The following is a 15,402-nucleotide window of genomic DNA, read 5'->3' as shown; positions in this document are numbered from 1 at the left end:
AAAAGACTACTGCAGGTGTAATCAGCGACGTTGACCCCGAGATAAGTGAAAGCGATCTCTGCACGCTGATCAAATCTACGGCGCGCATTGTGGATGTTCATCGATTCGGCCGCTCAAAGTGCGTTAAATTAGTCTTTGAAACTGAATCCCTCCCATCCCACGTTAAAGTGGGCTATGTGAGGCACCCAGTTCGGATGTATGTTCCAAGACCTGTTCAGTGCCACAAATGCCACAAGATCGGACATGTGAGCGCCGTTTGTCGAAACGAGGTATCCTGCCGTCGATGCGGCGGTACGCATCCTCATGACGCATGCGAGACGGAGACTGTCAGGTGTTCTAACTGCTCGGGTGCCCATGAATCGACGGCTAAGGACTGTCCTAAAATTCGGGATGAAAAACGTATACTAAAAAAGATGGTGAGAGATAACTCGACTCATCAAGAAGCGGCCGCGTCTATTCGTCGTCGCAAGCACCGTTCCCGACGCCGGCACAAGGAATCGGAAGGCAAGCATAGCCTGGATAAGTCAACTTCAGAGTTAACGTCAGCTCAGGTGCCACAACAGATTGAGTCTAATCCCGCTAAGAGTACTCTTGCTGTAATGTCGCAGACAGTGTCACATGCCAAGGATCAGACAGAGGCTGTTGTATTACCTACCGCCTCTGATGCTGAGTGGCCAGCTCTACCATCAAAGGCCAACGCCAGGCCTAATCCCAGTTTGGTTGCCACACGTACTGAAAATTCCGACAACCCCGACAGCCAGCAGGTAAAAGAAATGCTGAAACAGCTGGTTCGTTCAATGCGGGTGCTGCTCTCCAGCATCAACACGCAAACAGCAAAGTTTGCTGTTCAGTTTTTGGACGCATTTGAGCCGCTCTTGGCGGCATTGCAATAATTCACAATGGCGCGACAAACTAACCCCACCTCTGTGACGATGCACTTGCGCCGCAGTGTTGTGATGCAATGGAATGCCCGAGGCCTGCGTGGTCGGCTGAGTGACTTCCGACAGCGGGTACAGAAGTACCGCTTTCCTGTGATTGTGATCTGTGAGCCCAACATGCCGGCTGCTTTCCGCCTTTCTGGATATGTTCTGCTATGGTCTAGAGAAGCAAACGAAACAAGCAAAGTGCTGGTATGTGTACGCCAAGACATTGCGCACGTCCGCCATGCTCTGCAGCCCCACAACACGAACCACTACATTTGTTTGACGTTAACCCTGAAAGGACGAGTATGTTCTGTAATTGGCGCTTATATTCCACCGAGGGATGGCTTGGACAAATCATATCTATTTTCAACAATCCAGTGTTGTGCAGCTCCTCGTATTATTGTGGGGGACTTTAATGCTCACCACCCTCAGTGGGGTAGTGCAATAATGAGCAATAGAGGAAGAGACCTGGCAGACTTTATGCATACGCAAGATCTCGTCAATATAAACGACGGCTCACCGACGTTTCTACGCGGAACAACCTACAGCAGCTGCTTGGATGTGGCGTTTGTTTCCAGAAACCTCCATCCCTCCGTTTCTTGGTGTAGTGATGTGGAAACACATGGGAGTGATCATATACCAACGTACATATGCATCAAGTGGTTTGCACCTGCCACTTCACCTCGTGTGCAATACACAGACTGGCCCGCCTTTAGGGCAGCGGTGGAGACTTCCAGCGTGGACCTCCAGTCACCATCTCAAATAGAGGGACTCATTACTTCCTCTCTCAGTGAGAACACTCGCTATGTTAGTGTGCCGGTGTCAGTGTCCAGCATCGACGTGGAATTCGAGCGGCTTCGCGCGATCCGTCGGCGGGCTGAAAGGAAGTACAGAAGAACGAAATCCGCGCAAGATCTCGCACTTTCTCGCCGAGCTAAACGTCAAGTTTTGCGTCACCTGGAGAGGTTAGGACGACAACGTTGGAGACAGTTCTGCTCATCACTGGATCCCCGTAAGCCCCTGTCGCGTATCTGGCATGTTGCGAGAAGCTTGCGCACACCTCCGCGAGAAAGGCACCCTTTTCGTGCCCTGGCCCTTTACCAACGCCGCAATGAAGTTGACGTAGCTGAAGATTTTTGTAAAATGGTTGTGGGCACAAACCAGGCACAGTTACCAATTTCAGAGGTTTTTGCACCACCTTCGCCGAATGATCAATACGACGTGCCCTTTACAATAGCTGAATTAGACGCCGCTCTTGCTTCTTGTCGGCATTCATCTGCACCTGGTCCTGACGGGATTACTTATTCAACCTTATCGAACCTAGGCAAGGATGGTAGAACTGCACTACTTAATTATTTCAATGATATATGGGCTTCTAGTACTGTTCCTGAACACTGGAAAATTAGCCGCCTGGTTGCTCTTTTGAAGCCTGGAAAGCCTCCTCTCGAACTTACCTCATACCGGCCAGTTGCCCTAGCAAGCTGTGTTGGAAAAGTTATGGAGCGCATGGTGCTGGCAAGACTTGAGTGGTATCTAGAGAGTAATGATCTTTATCCTAATATGATGACTGGATTTCGCCGCGGACGCTCTTCCATTGACAGCGTCATCGACCTTGTGGCGACAGTAGAACACGAAAAGCGTCACCGTCGACTAGTAGCTGCTGCATTTTTAGATATAAAGGGAGCTTACGACAACGTCCTCCATGAAGCTATTCTTGATGGACTTGACGACGTGGGAGTTGGTGGCCGGCTGTACTTGTGGATTGTAAGCTATCTCAGCGGCCGTTCTGTTTACATGACTACGCCTGAAGGAGATACTACCCACTTTCAGGTCGGTCGTGGAGTTCCACAGGGAGGAGTTCTCAGCCCAACTTTATTTAACGTTGCGCTAATTGGCCTGGTGAGTGAACTGCCAACTAACATCCACATAAGTGCATATGCTGACGACATCTGCATCTGGGCCTCTGGTTCGACGCGCCCACAACTACGTGCGAGACTGCAACGAGCTGTGTCATTAACTGCGATGTACTTACGGCGTCAAGGTTTATTTTTAGCGGCAGAAAAGTGTGCACTGATCGCGTTTACGGGAAAATGTGTCAGCCGCTACCCGATTACCCTTCATGGAGTCGTAATACCATACGTCTCCAGGCACAGATTCTTGGGAGTAATTATTGACCACCGACTATCCTGGTCGAAACATATTGCTATGGTGAAGAAGAGGCTAATTAATTTTTGCCATGTACTTCGTTACATAGCTGGCATCAAATGGGGTCCAACTGAGCGCTCCTTAATACGCCTTTACGAGGCTCTGTTTGTTGGCTACATCCGGTACAGTCTCCCAGTACTCTCTAGTATGAGCATTTCCTGCTTGCGGACTTTAGAGAGCGTGCAAGCGCAGGCACTGAAAATATGCCTTGGACTGCCCAGATGCACCTCTAACAAAGGCACAATTGAAGAGGCACACGCTCGCCCAATGTCCATATACTTGTCACACGAACCACTTCGTGTATATTTACGAGCACTTACAAGACACCGTTTTCACCCACTCAGCAAGATTCTGGATGAGAGGCCGGACTGCAGTTTTACAACTGCACTCCGCTGCCATCAGTCGCAAGTACCGACAGGATATGCCCTCCCATATCATCCCACCCAACCACCATGGACGATGGATAAACCTTTTGTGCACCTTCGTGTTCCCGGAATACTAAAGAAATCAATGGTACCAATTAGTGGACTCAAACAACTTACTCTGGCACACATCTGGTCAGAATATCCCAGTTATATTCACATATACACTGATGGATCTGTGTCAGCACAGGCATCCGCTGCAGCTGTGGTCATACCAGCTCGGAAAACGACTCTGCATTTCCTTTTGGGACATACCTCTACATCAACCGCTGCCGAACTTGTAGCCATTCGAGAATCTATTCGCTATATATGTGGGGAACCACCTCAAAAATGGTGTATATTCACGGACTCGAAGACTGCATTACAAATTTTGGAAAACTTCTTACGCCACACTGCCTATCAGTCCCTGGCACTAAACATTATGGATCTCATCACATCTGCCCAGCTGCAAGGCCACACGATAATGTTTCAATGGATTCCTGCCCACTGCGGCCTCCATGGGAATGAGCAGGCCGATGTTGAAGCGAAAAGCGCACTCATCAATGGCTTCCAAACAGCTGTGCCTTTTTCAAGAGCGGATACGACGTGTCTTCTAAAGAGTTATATGAATATTGCTACAGCAGCTTACTGGGCTCAACCAGACGCCCGACACATCCGTCTAAGAAGGCTTGATCGAACATTTAAATTTTATGTTCCGCGTGATATTCCGCGTCATCAGACATGCTTGATACATCGACTTCGTTTAAACGTGGCTTTCACGCGCAAATACTTACATTTAATTGGACAGCTGGACTCACCGGAATGTTTAACTTGTGGCATCCCAGAGACTGTGGACCATGTATTATTGGTGTGCCCAGAGTATGCGAACGAAAGAAATGTGCTAGCTGCTTCCTTGAAGCGTTTAGACAAGAGGCCTCTGTCGGAGGAACTGCTGCTGGGCGCTTGGCAGGACAAGGGGAAGGGCGTCCAGGCAGTGCGCGCTCTTTGCCGTTATTTGAGTGCCAGCGGACTTGATTCACGTTTGTAAAGCAAGCTGCTGTGTCTGTATATATATTTCATATGCCTTCTCCCACATCGTCACCCATCATGACCTTCTTTCTTCTCTCCTTCCCCTTCCCCAGTGCAGAGTAGCAGGCCAGATTTGAATTATTCGGGCCAACCTCTCTGCCTTTTCCTTTCAATAAATCCATCTATCTATCTTCTGGGCCTTGCAGTAAACGGCTTAGGCTTCGTTGTGAGTCAGCGCATGTACTGTGGCTTTCTTGTTGCTTGTCCCTTGTCTTCGTGTTCGCGCTGTTTATATTAATAATGACTAATTTATTATTTTATCTTTGTTAGCACCTGATTTTTATGTGCGCATGGAATCATGGTCGTACAGTTAATATACTGATTTTATGTTTTTTGTCCACTAGTAGACATGAATGCTACGTCTTTCGGCAGGTTCACAAACGACTGTTATTTATAGTGCTACTGCTGTTAATCCTGTGTTTGAATCTCGACTTTTACCAATATTTCTGCCAGTAGCTAATGATCACACAAGTAAATATTTGATCGACATTCGCTTCAGTTTGACGCTGCTGCCGCGTAACGAAGCGAACAGCGGTCTACAAGTCACATCTGGCGATTACTCGTATCGTCGGCTTTATAAAAAACAAAAGGAAAAAAGTACCTTTGGCCTCTGGAGTACAGATACGCGCAAGCAATACGCTCTTTTAGTCAAGTTTTACACGATTTTATCATACGTACACAACTTTTCGGGACTGTGGTCTGATGATTTCGATGTCTCCGGCGGGGCTCACAGCTGTCTCGTACAGGACGGGAAAGTAGAGCTCTTGCTGCGGCACGTTGGGCAGAGGCACCTCGTAGCGAGAAGCACGTGGGTCGTAGATCTGCGCAGTGAAGTTTTAAAACTGATGGCTCAAAATCGACTTTACAGATGGTAGATACAGTCCTGGCTTCACTCGATTTGAGATAAGGATCTTTCATTTCAACAAGACATAATCCAATATTTTATCCCATTGTCCACATATCTTCCATAATTTTAATTTACCCGCCCCTGTGATTTAATGGTTTGGTGATCGGCTTGTAGGCAAGATCGAATGTCATCCGCAAAGTTCGTCGCTTTCCCTTTCATCACAATTAGGCTAATCACAAGCGAACCCTCGGCCGTTTAGGAAAATCAAGTGCTCTAAATTAACATTTAGCCCTCTGCAATAACATTCCTAATATTAGTTCCACTGCTTTCCTCTGTGAACATCAGCCAGACGCAAGCCTAACGTTCCATTGCATCCCATTTAATCATTCGCCAACTGTGAAATATTGCAAACCACTATTATCAACGTTTTAGTTGGGATGGTTTAGCCTTCCAAAGCGTAGTTGAATACTGCTTTAAGTATTTTCCTTCAGCTCGCAGCTAGTAGTTGAGTTTGCTGTAGAAGCCTAATAGAGCGCATATCCATAATAAATAGCAATCAGATGGAAGCATTTGAGAAGATATTCTATAGGTGGATTGGTTGTCACGTTCCAGCCTTGATTGCGCTGTTAAATAACTTTAGAACGTAAACTGCTCTATAAATTCTGGGCTGGACCGTTGGCTGGGCAGCCTTTTAGAACTGAAATTGGCGCCGCTTCATGCTTAAGATCTGATTAATTAATATGCGCCTAATTATTAGAGCCTGTCCTGTCGTTTTCTATTTATTAGTCCTCGTCCTACGCACTAATCATTTTAATTAATGGGGCATACCAACTAGCTCTACCCCGGCAGCGTTCAATCTGTCCTGCTGTACGGGGCTAGTACCCTTATTCGGGCGGTGTTGTCGTTGTAGTTGATGACCTCCGCCTGGATGACGCGGAGGTCGTCGGGCAGGCCCGACGGTGTCACACGCACCGCCCGCACACTGATGCGCGTGGGCGAGCGTTGAATGGAGTCCACCTTGTAGCCCAGGTAGTTGGCAGGGTAGAAGCAGGCCGGAGGCAGCTGGAAGCCCGGCTCCAAAGCGTCCGTTGACGCGTTCACCGGCTCGAAGCAGCAACCGCGCGTGCTGCGTCCACATCGCCGCCTAATGTGCATCTTTTATCAAACTGACGTTTTAGCTCGGCGCTAAATATCAGTATCAAGCAGGAACAGGTGCTCATGTACAAAATCGCCATTCGTCGCTTCCACTTGCTGTTTTAGCCCCAGTCGAAAACAACTACAGAACTGTGTCAAAAATACGACACAATATCCTGTAGTTCTGTCGTAACCATCAAATTGTTCTGTAGTCCTGTAGTACTTTTCTGTAATTCTGCAATTTTTCTGTAGTATATTTTGGTTGTCTGTAGTTCTGTAGCACTTTTCTGTTGTAACTACGGAAATTTCTGATGTTACTACAGAATGTTATGTTGTCACAACAGGTTTCCCGTCAAAACCCGCACAGACATTCTGTCGTAACATCAGAAAATTTTCTGTAGTTTTTTCCGACTGGGAACTTCCTCTAAACAATTCCCATGATGACCGTTCAGTTGTCTGGCGTCAGCATGGCTGCACTGTCTGCTGCCTCCATGACGAAAAGCCATTGACAAAACATTTACGCCTGCCGCTGGATCTACGGAGTATCCCAACCTAGTGTGACAGAACTCATGGTGTGACTAAGACATCAAAACTTACCCACTGTCGAGGCGTGTGATAGCAGCCGATCAGGGTTCAGAATCGCATCGGTCTGCTAAAATGTTTTCTAGTTCAACATTTTAATTAGTTAGCGAAGACCAAGCTAACTTTTGCTTTAATTAGCAATGACACTACACGTGAGCGAGAAGGAAAATTGGAAGAGGGGAACGCAGCTGGAGAGGGAGGAGAGCAGTGGCGGAAGAGAGAAATGCCGGAAAGTAAAGGCTCAAATGGAGGATGAGGAGGAGTGTTGCGAGTGCTAGGACAAGCGAGAAGGGCAGAGCTTATTTTACACCAATGCGTAATGAGTAGTTGTTAATGTCTGTTAATTATGAGCACGCGGAGCGAACCGTGCTCACGCCACATACGCGCCACCCATGACAAGGTCAATAAGAGGCGGTGATTCCCCTCCCTGCGGCAATGACCTCACGTAACTAACGCATACACCCAGCTATTCAGGACAACACTTTAGTTCGGCACATTAAACATCTGCAATCTCTCAGATCATCGACATCTTCGTAACAGTCAACAACAAGGGGAATCCTCGCACTGACCGTACTGCTGTACGCGTCGTCTCTGCAAGCGTTAACAAGCTGAAAGACGATTATCTGATGAAAACTAAAGAGTAGTGCATGTTTAAATGCACATATGTGCAACATGCATGTCTCTTTAAAATTATTGCCCTCAGCATGTGGTGAAACTGGAATACCTGAAGATCTGCTCTCACATTTCACTATAACGAGTGCGTAATCGCCTGCTAACTTTTTTGCCATTCTAATATTTATTAACCAATTTTTCAACAATGTAAGACCACTCATCTCCACGTGTAACCATATTTAGTGGTCACAACCCTTCTTGACACTGATAGTGTTTTTTAATAAAAATTAATAATTTTCAGCAATGCCTTTAGCTGATATCTTGATCGCCTACACTGTTCCAGACCACAGTTTTAGAGAAAGCAAACTTGTTTTTGTTTTGTTTTGTTTTTTGTCAGCTCACCGGCACGACTCGAAGCTCGGCGCCGTCTCTGGGTGGCAGTCGACGCGCTGACTCTCCCACACCTGGCTGCATATGGGGCTCTGGATGACCACGATCTCTTTGACGTCTCCCCTAAACATCCCTGAGCCACCAGCGGCCATGGACGAACCCTCATCAACGGCACCGCCTTGGTACACCTGCGCCAGCACCTTGGGTTCACCTGGCCTCTCGAGCGATACCCGGTGGTCAACAGCGCCAGCGAATCGAGGTGGTGCTGCTGGCGAGTAGCGGCGGCTCTGGCCATGGCTAGACTCAGCAGCTGTAAGTGCAAGAAACACTTAGAACACCTGTCGTGAAGATATTTATTCCACAATTGCTCGAACCGATCACTGTGGAAAAATTGCTGTACGGAGATTGTTTTCTCTTCAGAAATTTTTAGCTCTAAAGAACTGCAGTTATTTCTTCAACTGCGTTGAAAGTGTTAGATCTTCACTCGTGCCTAAATCCCTTGAAACTTTCCTTACTTCCTTCATTTGCTCATCCATTTTCCTACGTTTGTTCCTTCAATATTCTTTAATTTTGTCGATGTATACTTTCAATTTTTCAGTCAATCGCTTACTCCCTCTTGATTCCTGCACTGAGAAATATGGTTTAATCGCTCAGTATTTCAATTCAAAGAACATGCAATATTTTCATCCACGCCTGCGGGTTCAAGTCGTTAGCTTTGTCGTTCATTGTTCTTTTGATTCATATTCAATAAATAATTCATTTCTTGACGCTCACCTGATTCATTTTCATTTATTCAATCCTACGCCAATTCTGATCACCCTCTCATTGATTCATTTCTTCATTCAATTTGTGGGCCATTACATTAATGCGTAAACATTAAGTAAATGTGTCGGATTTTTCGTTTCACCAAAATTGTCAACACAATTACGTTGGAACGAAACAAGCCATAGGAAAAGTAATGGTTGCATTAGACAGAGGGCCAAAAAATGGCCGGGGTAAATAATTTGGTGCATGTTGTTAATAAAGTAATTGAAACCGATTAAGTGAATCAAATGTGGAAATATTCGAGAGGGGTAATGACGATATATTAATGGGGTCAAGTGGTACTCGACTTCACCTAACTTCAGGTGGAGAGAAATTTGAAATGTCTGAACGTGGATGAGCGACAAAGGACGTGATTTGCACGCACAAATGGTGGGAATGGTTGTGTAAAGAGGTTATTAACAAACTGCACTCTGAAAAACTCCGAGAGTGCTGCAGAATCTGCAGTGCAGAAATGCGAAAGCTTGAGCATTGCTACTGCACACGGTACATTGCACCGCGCTCCCAGCGTTCGTTGAACGCATCAAAGTTCACCGGCGTTTTGTAATTCGTTTACAGGAAAGGTAAGATGCAGTACCTCTCACTCGCGGTATCCTGCTGACACATCTCGCGGACAACAAAGCAACTCTCAGGCTTACGAATTTCTCCTGTGCAGATTCTACAGTGATTAATAATCAATCAATCAACCTTTATTGTTTATTTTCTACTTGCTGCTTGGTACTTGTGCACTCGATAGATAACCATTCCAATTTAGTATATTTGCATTTCATTTCTATTTAAAGTTATTATTTCTGCTCTCTCGTTCACTACACAATGTCATCAGTGGTTTGATTAACTCATTTATTCATTTTCTCAGCTCTAACTAGATTCACTATGTGAGCATATAATTATGTGGACATCACTTTAATTATTTTTCTTTACTTTTCACCGCCTTCTCGTCTTCAACAGCTTTAATGCAGTCGCTGCCATGGCTATTAATTCGTTCATCCTTCCGATCAATATTTATTCGCTTAATCGTCCAATTGCTTACTTGTTCGCTCATACATCCATGCTCACGTTTATCTGAACGTTCATACTTGTGCCCTCATTCGTTCTGAGCTCTAGTGTGTTGTCTCTAAAAGCAATCGATTCGCCGCTAGGCTCATTGGCTTCTCGTGTGCCCACCTGCTCCTGCGGAGGCAAGCGAGCCGTTCAGCATCAGCCCCGGCGCGGCATGCTGGTGCAGTGCCCCCAGGAAGCCCCCCGGCAGGTCAGCCATGCGCAGCTTGATGGTCATGGTGGGCTCCGGCTTGGGTAGTGGCTTCTCCCGTGGAGAGAAGGGTCGTCCAGTGGACATGATGTAGAAGAGTGACACCAGGATCACGCAGGACGACAGCAGCATGACTACGCCGAACGAGTACATCACCGCCGTCGGGATGCGCAGCGCCCCTCCAGCCGATGCCTCGTCGCCCGAAAGGAGCTTGCCTGCGTGGTGAAGGGGAGGAGAAGGTAGCCGTTATTCCTTCCTTGTTTGAATAATTACCAAGCATATTGCATCAGTAATGAACACTGTGAGTACCGGTGATGGGTGCCTCCTCCATGTTGCCATTGTCTTCCAGCCGTACTTCCTGAAAGATCTCGGCTTCGTTGGCGTCCTCAGCGGTGCGCCGGGATGCCCTCCGCTCCATTTCCGCTTGCGATGCCTGCACGGAATAGGAGAGTTGCCTTGATGCCCACACAGCAATGCTTCCTTTTGAACAGGTACATCATGAGCTCGAATCGAACGTGAACATGTTAGTGCGTCATCGTGAGAACAGCCAGGCTACAAAATTCTTTCTGTGGGTGATGTCGGCGTCACGATTTCACAGATTTATCGGTGCAGAAAATAAAAACACAGCCTACCTAACCCTCGCGTGGGATTCGAACCCGGTGCTTTTCGACGGGTAATCATCGCTATCCACTCCTTTGTACATTCGACGGATCATCGCCGCGTTGTTTTCCCTCGCTTGTGCAACTGACAGCCTCTATCAACGTGCTTTGGAAAATCTTTTCGTTCGCATTCATCTCTGCTCCAGTCAGTCTAAGGCAAGACTCCTGGTAAGCGACAACTTTGGTTCTAACGCTTGACCGGCTTTCGCGGCGGCTTTCATGCGCAAGGACTCGGCTTTTTCCCACTTCTCCACTTCCTAAAGGCTAAAAAAAGACCTCAGGGAAGTACCTCGTGGGCCGCGTGGAGTTGCCGAATACTTGAACCACAGGCATAGGACGCAAATTACCTAATTTGTCAATGTGTGACTCTACTCAGTTCGTCATCACACACCCCTCATTAAATCTATACGAACATGCGAACCCACTCCCCACAGCATCCATCGCATAGGTCGCTACTGAATCTTTCGTGGTATTCCTCCGAATATGAGGTGGTCTCTATCGTTTCCCATCTCTTGCAGGCACTCGATAGACACGAAGCAAAGTAAAAAAAAAAAAACGGAAGGATACACAGCTCTTTATAATGCTGATCTGAATAAAAGTATTCTTGAACATCGGGTAAGCGTGAGTATTTTCGTCGCTTAAGTTTAATGTGTGTGCGATTTATTGCTGTTCTCACCCAAGCTTACATTTATCTCCAGCATTAGTCCCTAATATTTGGAAAACACGTAGACTCCGCCTCAGAATGTATGACGCAATAGTGCTAACGGCCCCCGACTTCGGCTCCTTAATTGATCCCGATTCCCGTGCATGCTCTTTTCTTCTCGCGGGATCACTAATCCCTTAATTCATTCCCCTGTTATCTCACACGTAATCACATCTAACCTACCGCGTTATGCAGACCACAACCCGACATGGTTTAGCTCCGCTCTCTTGATTCAAGGGTCTCGGATTTGATTCTTCTTAGTCGAAAAAAACTACAGAAATGTGTCAAAAATACGACAAAATATCCTGTAGTTCTGACGTAACCATCAGATTTTTCTGTAGTTCTGTAGTACTTTTGTGTAGTTCTGTAGTTTTTCTGTAGTCCATTTCTGTTGTGTGTAGTTCTGTAGCAGTTTTCTGTTGTAACTACAGAAAGTTCTGATGTTACTACAGAATATTCTGTTGTCACAACAGGTTTCCCGTCAAAAACAGCACAGAAATTCTGTCGTAACATCAGAAAATTGTCTGTAGTTTTTTCCGACTGGGAATTATCTAAAAAAACTACCCAAGTTGGCAGCGGCTACCAACACTTCTATGTTAGGTGGTCCCACAGCGCCACACAAAGCGCCAACCAGTCACTGTTCTGCCATGTTCCCTACCGAAGGTATGCCCTTAGTTTTTCGCTCACAAATCTGACGCCATTATTGTCTAGGCCAGAGGGAGTAGCACCAGCAATGGACGTGGGTACAACTCAACGCATCATTGCAGCAGCACTGAACTGCAAATCCACACCAACAACCCAACACCTAAGAAATATTAGAGGGAATATGCCGGTGGTATGAAGAGATGTGAATAGGGGTCGAGGAGCGAAGACTGCAACACAAGACGACCAAATAATGAAAGAGGTGAGCTCGTCTTGCTCGCATCGGCGCTCTCGCGGCGTCATCCACTCACCGTCTTGAAGCGTACGAGAACGGCGCCGGAGGACCGGGAGGAGACGGCGATGTGCCGGACGACTTCTTCTTCAATTGCCCGCGCGCCACGCCCTCGCTGCCAGCTCGCTGATAGTCGCCCTTTTCGTCCTTTTTGCCACCACTGCATTCCTTTTTAGTTTTCTTTTTTTTTTGTATTTTTAGTACTTTTTTTGTATTTTTGCTGCACGGAATTTAACAGGGATGATGACAAACAAATGATAGGGCTAAGTTTTGCGACTTAACACATCAATCAGAGTGAGCTGCATGAGCCATATAGGGCTTCATCAAAAAAACTACGCCGCTTAGTTCAAAAGACAGCTTCGGCAGTCATCTCCTGTGGACAATGGCGTTGCAGCGAGAGTCGATTGCCAGGCAAGGCAAAGAATATTCACTGTTTTTGCGAGGCAGCTGCTGATGAACTATTTGGGGAATGGGGAGCAGGAGGGTGTTCTCACATACTCACAGCCTGTGCTAAATTGTCAGCTTCCTGTACAAAAGCTGCAATGGAGAGCTACCGGCAGTGTGACGGGCATGTCCATTTTCAAGAAACGGGAAGGTGTCTGTAACTGCTGATCGATGATTGACAGTTTCCTCTCAAAAAAGTGTGCGGTGAGATAGGGATCACATTCGGTGGTCCTCACAACGCCGATAGAAGCACCAGGAATTTTAAATCCATACTGAAAATGTGTTTCGAAGTCCAAATCGAACCCATAATTGTCCCTTTGATAATCTGATTATGGTCGCAGGCGTGGCTCGCGCTCATTCACAGGTTCAGTAGAGTAACCTGAAACCCCGATGATGCTGTTACAGCAACTAAACTTACAAGTACGCGATGTGTGGCTTGTACTGCAACGTGGATGAGCGTGCCATGTCGAATCGTCTAAAGGCTTCCAGTGAATCTCTGAGGATTACTTCTGGATTGTAATCATTAATTATTCTTATGTAGTGCTGCTTCGAGTCCGGGGCAGACGGAGCCAGCGTGAAGTTGCGTGCCTTCAAATCACAGAGAACGTCCACTGCTGCACGCGCTGCGGGACGCGCTAACAACATGGCTGCGCGTTGATTGACCGCTTCGGAACGAATGTTTTCTCCTGCGCGATAGCTCACTTAGAATGGTGGCTTTGACTTTTATTACTCTCACTCCAGCCCATAATCCCAGGAATAAGTGACCCTATCTCTTACTTTCTAGATGACATAGTGATTTTTAAACTCGTAAACCAAGCATTAAGCAGTGTGTAATCGTCATAGCAGCGACATACATTCTCAAGGTTTTTGATTGGCGTCAACATTTTCTTCCCCTCTAAGATTGTCCGATCCTTTGGTGTTGAATGGGTACCCTACGTAAGCCACCTCTGCCTTCTACCGCTCATGGCTGATTTCCTCAATATTATATACTCCTAAGTTATTCGATGCAGTTGGAAACCATGTGGAGGATGTTAGCAGTCACTCCGCAAGTCGGGCATGCATTAGTGGGGTATTGCGCGGGCCAGATCTTCTTTCCTAGAGTTGGATTGCGGAACGTGGGCAAGCATGTGGCTCCATCCAGTGGCTTAACAATAAATGATATCTTTGTTTGGAACTGCGTATTTCGTTCAACGAAGTCGCACATGCTTTATTATTTCTGCGTACGTTAGCACGGATGAATGTTTTTGAGAAGGACGGCGGCGGATCTCGGAATGCATGGGCTCAGTTGTTTTGCTAGCTACCACACTGCAGTCTTTGCCTTCATTGGTTGGGATGCACATAAGACTGCGGTGAGACTGTCCGCAGTAGTGAACACTGCATAATATTGGCGCAACATGGGCGCAGCCCGGCGTAGCTCCCTACTAGGATACGCCCTACCGACCTGCTGCGTGTAGCTCATGGTTGAAGTAGTTGCTCGGTTGTGCGAATGCGACTTCCTCGACATACGCTATGCTGCTTAAGCGTCGGACAGTGGCGCTGGATATCTGCTCCACAAAGCTGATGATGATGGTCGCTATTGCTGCCTCATAATCTCGTAACGACCGGCGTCACTGCATAGAGTGCTTGCTTTTCGTGGTATGACTGTATGCTCGGCGTTTTTTACTCAGGCCTGTCCCCGTGTACTTCGTCAAGGAGGATTCATATCGGTTGAAATTACGACTTGTACTCCCGACGCGTGGCGAAGGGCAGACTGGTCCATGGTGGGGTAGTGTTATTTGCGACGGAGAAGGGAGATGCTATTGCAATCGCTTAAGGGTCCTGATGCTTCTGCAGCTGAGGAGTAGAGGTCGTCCTTCTCGAACGCCTCCATCAAGCATGCATTTACGCGCCTCTTTGTCAGCACTACACATTCAATGTTTAGAGTTGACAATCGATAAGTTACATTTTTTATGCCGATCGCATTGTTGTAAGGCACAGAATAGTGAACGGAGTGAGAAATATTGTCACGCTTTCACTATGCATTTCGTGCAGCTTGAATACAGGCAACGGTCTCAATAAGGTGCACCCCATCCTGCCAGCTTGCATTCACCCCCAGAAATCCTGGACTTTACGCGTTATGCAGCCAAGCAACATTCTTTTCTGCTTTTCCCCCAATTTAGTATATGCATTCTTTCCTTCGTGGAGCTTTTCTTGTGTCCGCCCATCGCGGTATGCTTGTTGACGAGGTAACAAAAACGTACCGAATCTAAGGGATCCGCAAATAATCTAAAGGCATAAAAAAGATAATGATCTCGACATTCTCGTCAAGGAAAAGAAAATCCCATTAAAAGATAGAGGTAGCTTTCGCTGCACTTATTTCTCTTATTTGCACTTCGCCAGGACACAACTCGTTCAATCTCCCGCTCACC

At 46.8% G+C, this 15,402-nt stretch overlaps 1 protein-coding gene across 1 annotated transcript in view; it reads right to left on the bottom strand.

Annotated features, from left to right (window-relative positions):
• LOC146189799 (lysosomal alpha-glucosidase-like) overlaps nucleotides 1-10,672 on the bottom strand; it is a 29,283-nt gene extending 18,611 nt beyond the window's left edge. The window contains exons 1-5 of the mRNA XM_084605346.1: nucleotides 10,564-10,672; nucleotides 10,170-10,469; nucleotides 8,196-8,493; nucleotides 6,348-6,591; nucleotides 5,297-5,439 (exon numbers count right to left, since the gene is read on the bottom strand). Coding sequence (XP_084461472.1) covers nucleotides 5,297-5,439; nucleotides 6,348-6,591; nucleotides 8,196-8,493; nucleotides 10,170-10,469; nucleotides 10,564-10,672 — 1,094 coding nt within the window. The remainder of the gene's footprint in view (nucleotides 1-5,296; nucleotides 5,440-6,347; nucleotides 6,592-8,195; nucleotides 8,494-10,169; nucleotides 10,470-10,563) is intronic.
• Nucleotides 10,673-15,402: the final 4,730 nt, after the last annotated feature.

The sequence above is a fragment of the Amblyomma maculatum genome, chromosome 5 (assembly GCF_055883805.1).
Source record: "Amblyomma maculatum isolate TAMU_Amacu chromosome 5, ASM5588380v1, whole genome shotgun sequence".
NCBI classification, from domain to species: domain Eukaryota; kingdom Metazoa; phylum Arthropoda; class Arachnida; order Ixodida; family Ixodidae; genus Amblyomma; species Amblyomma maculatum.
The sequence above is the reverse complement of the archived record's forward strand: the minus strand, read 5'-3'. Positions and strand labels throughout refer to the sequence as shown.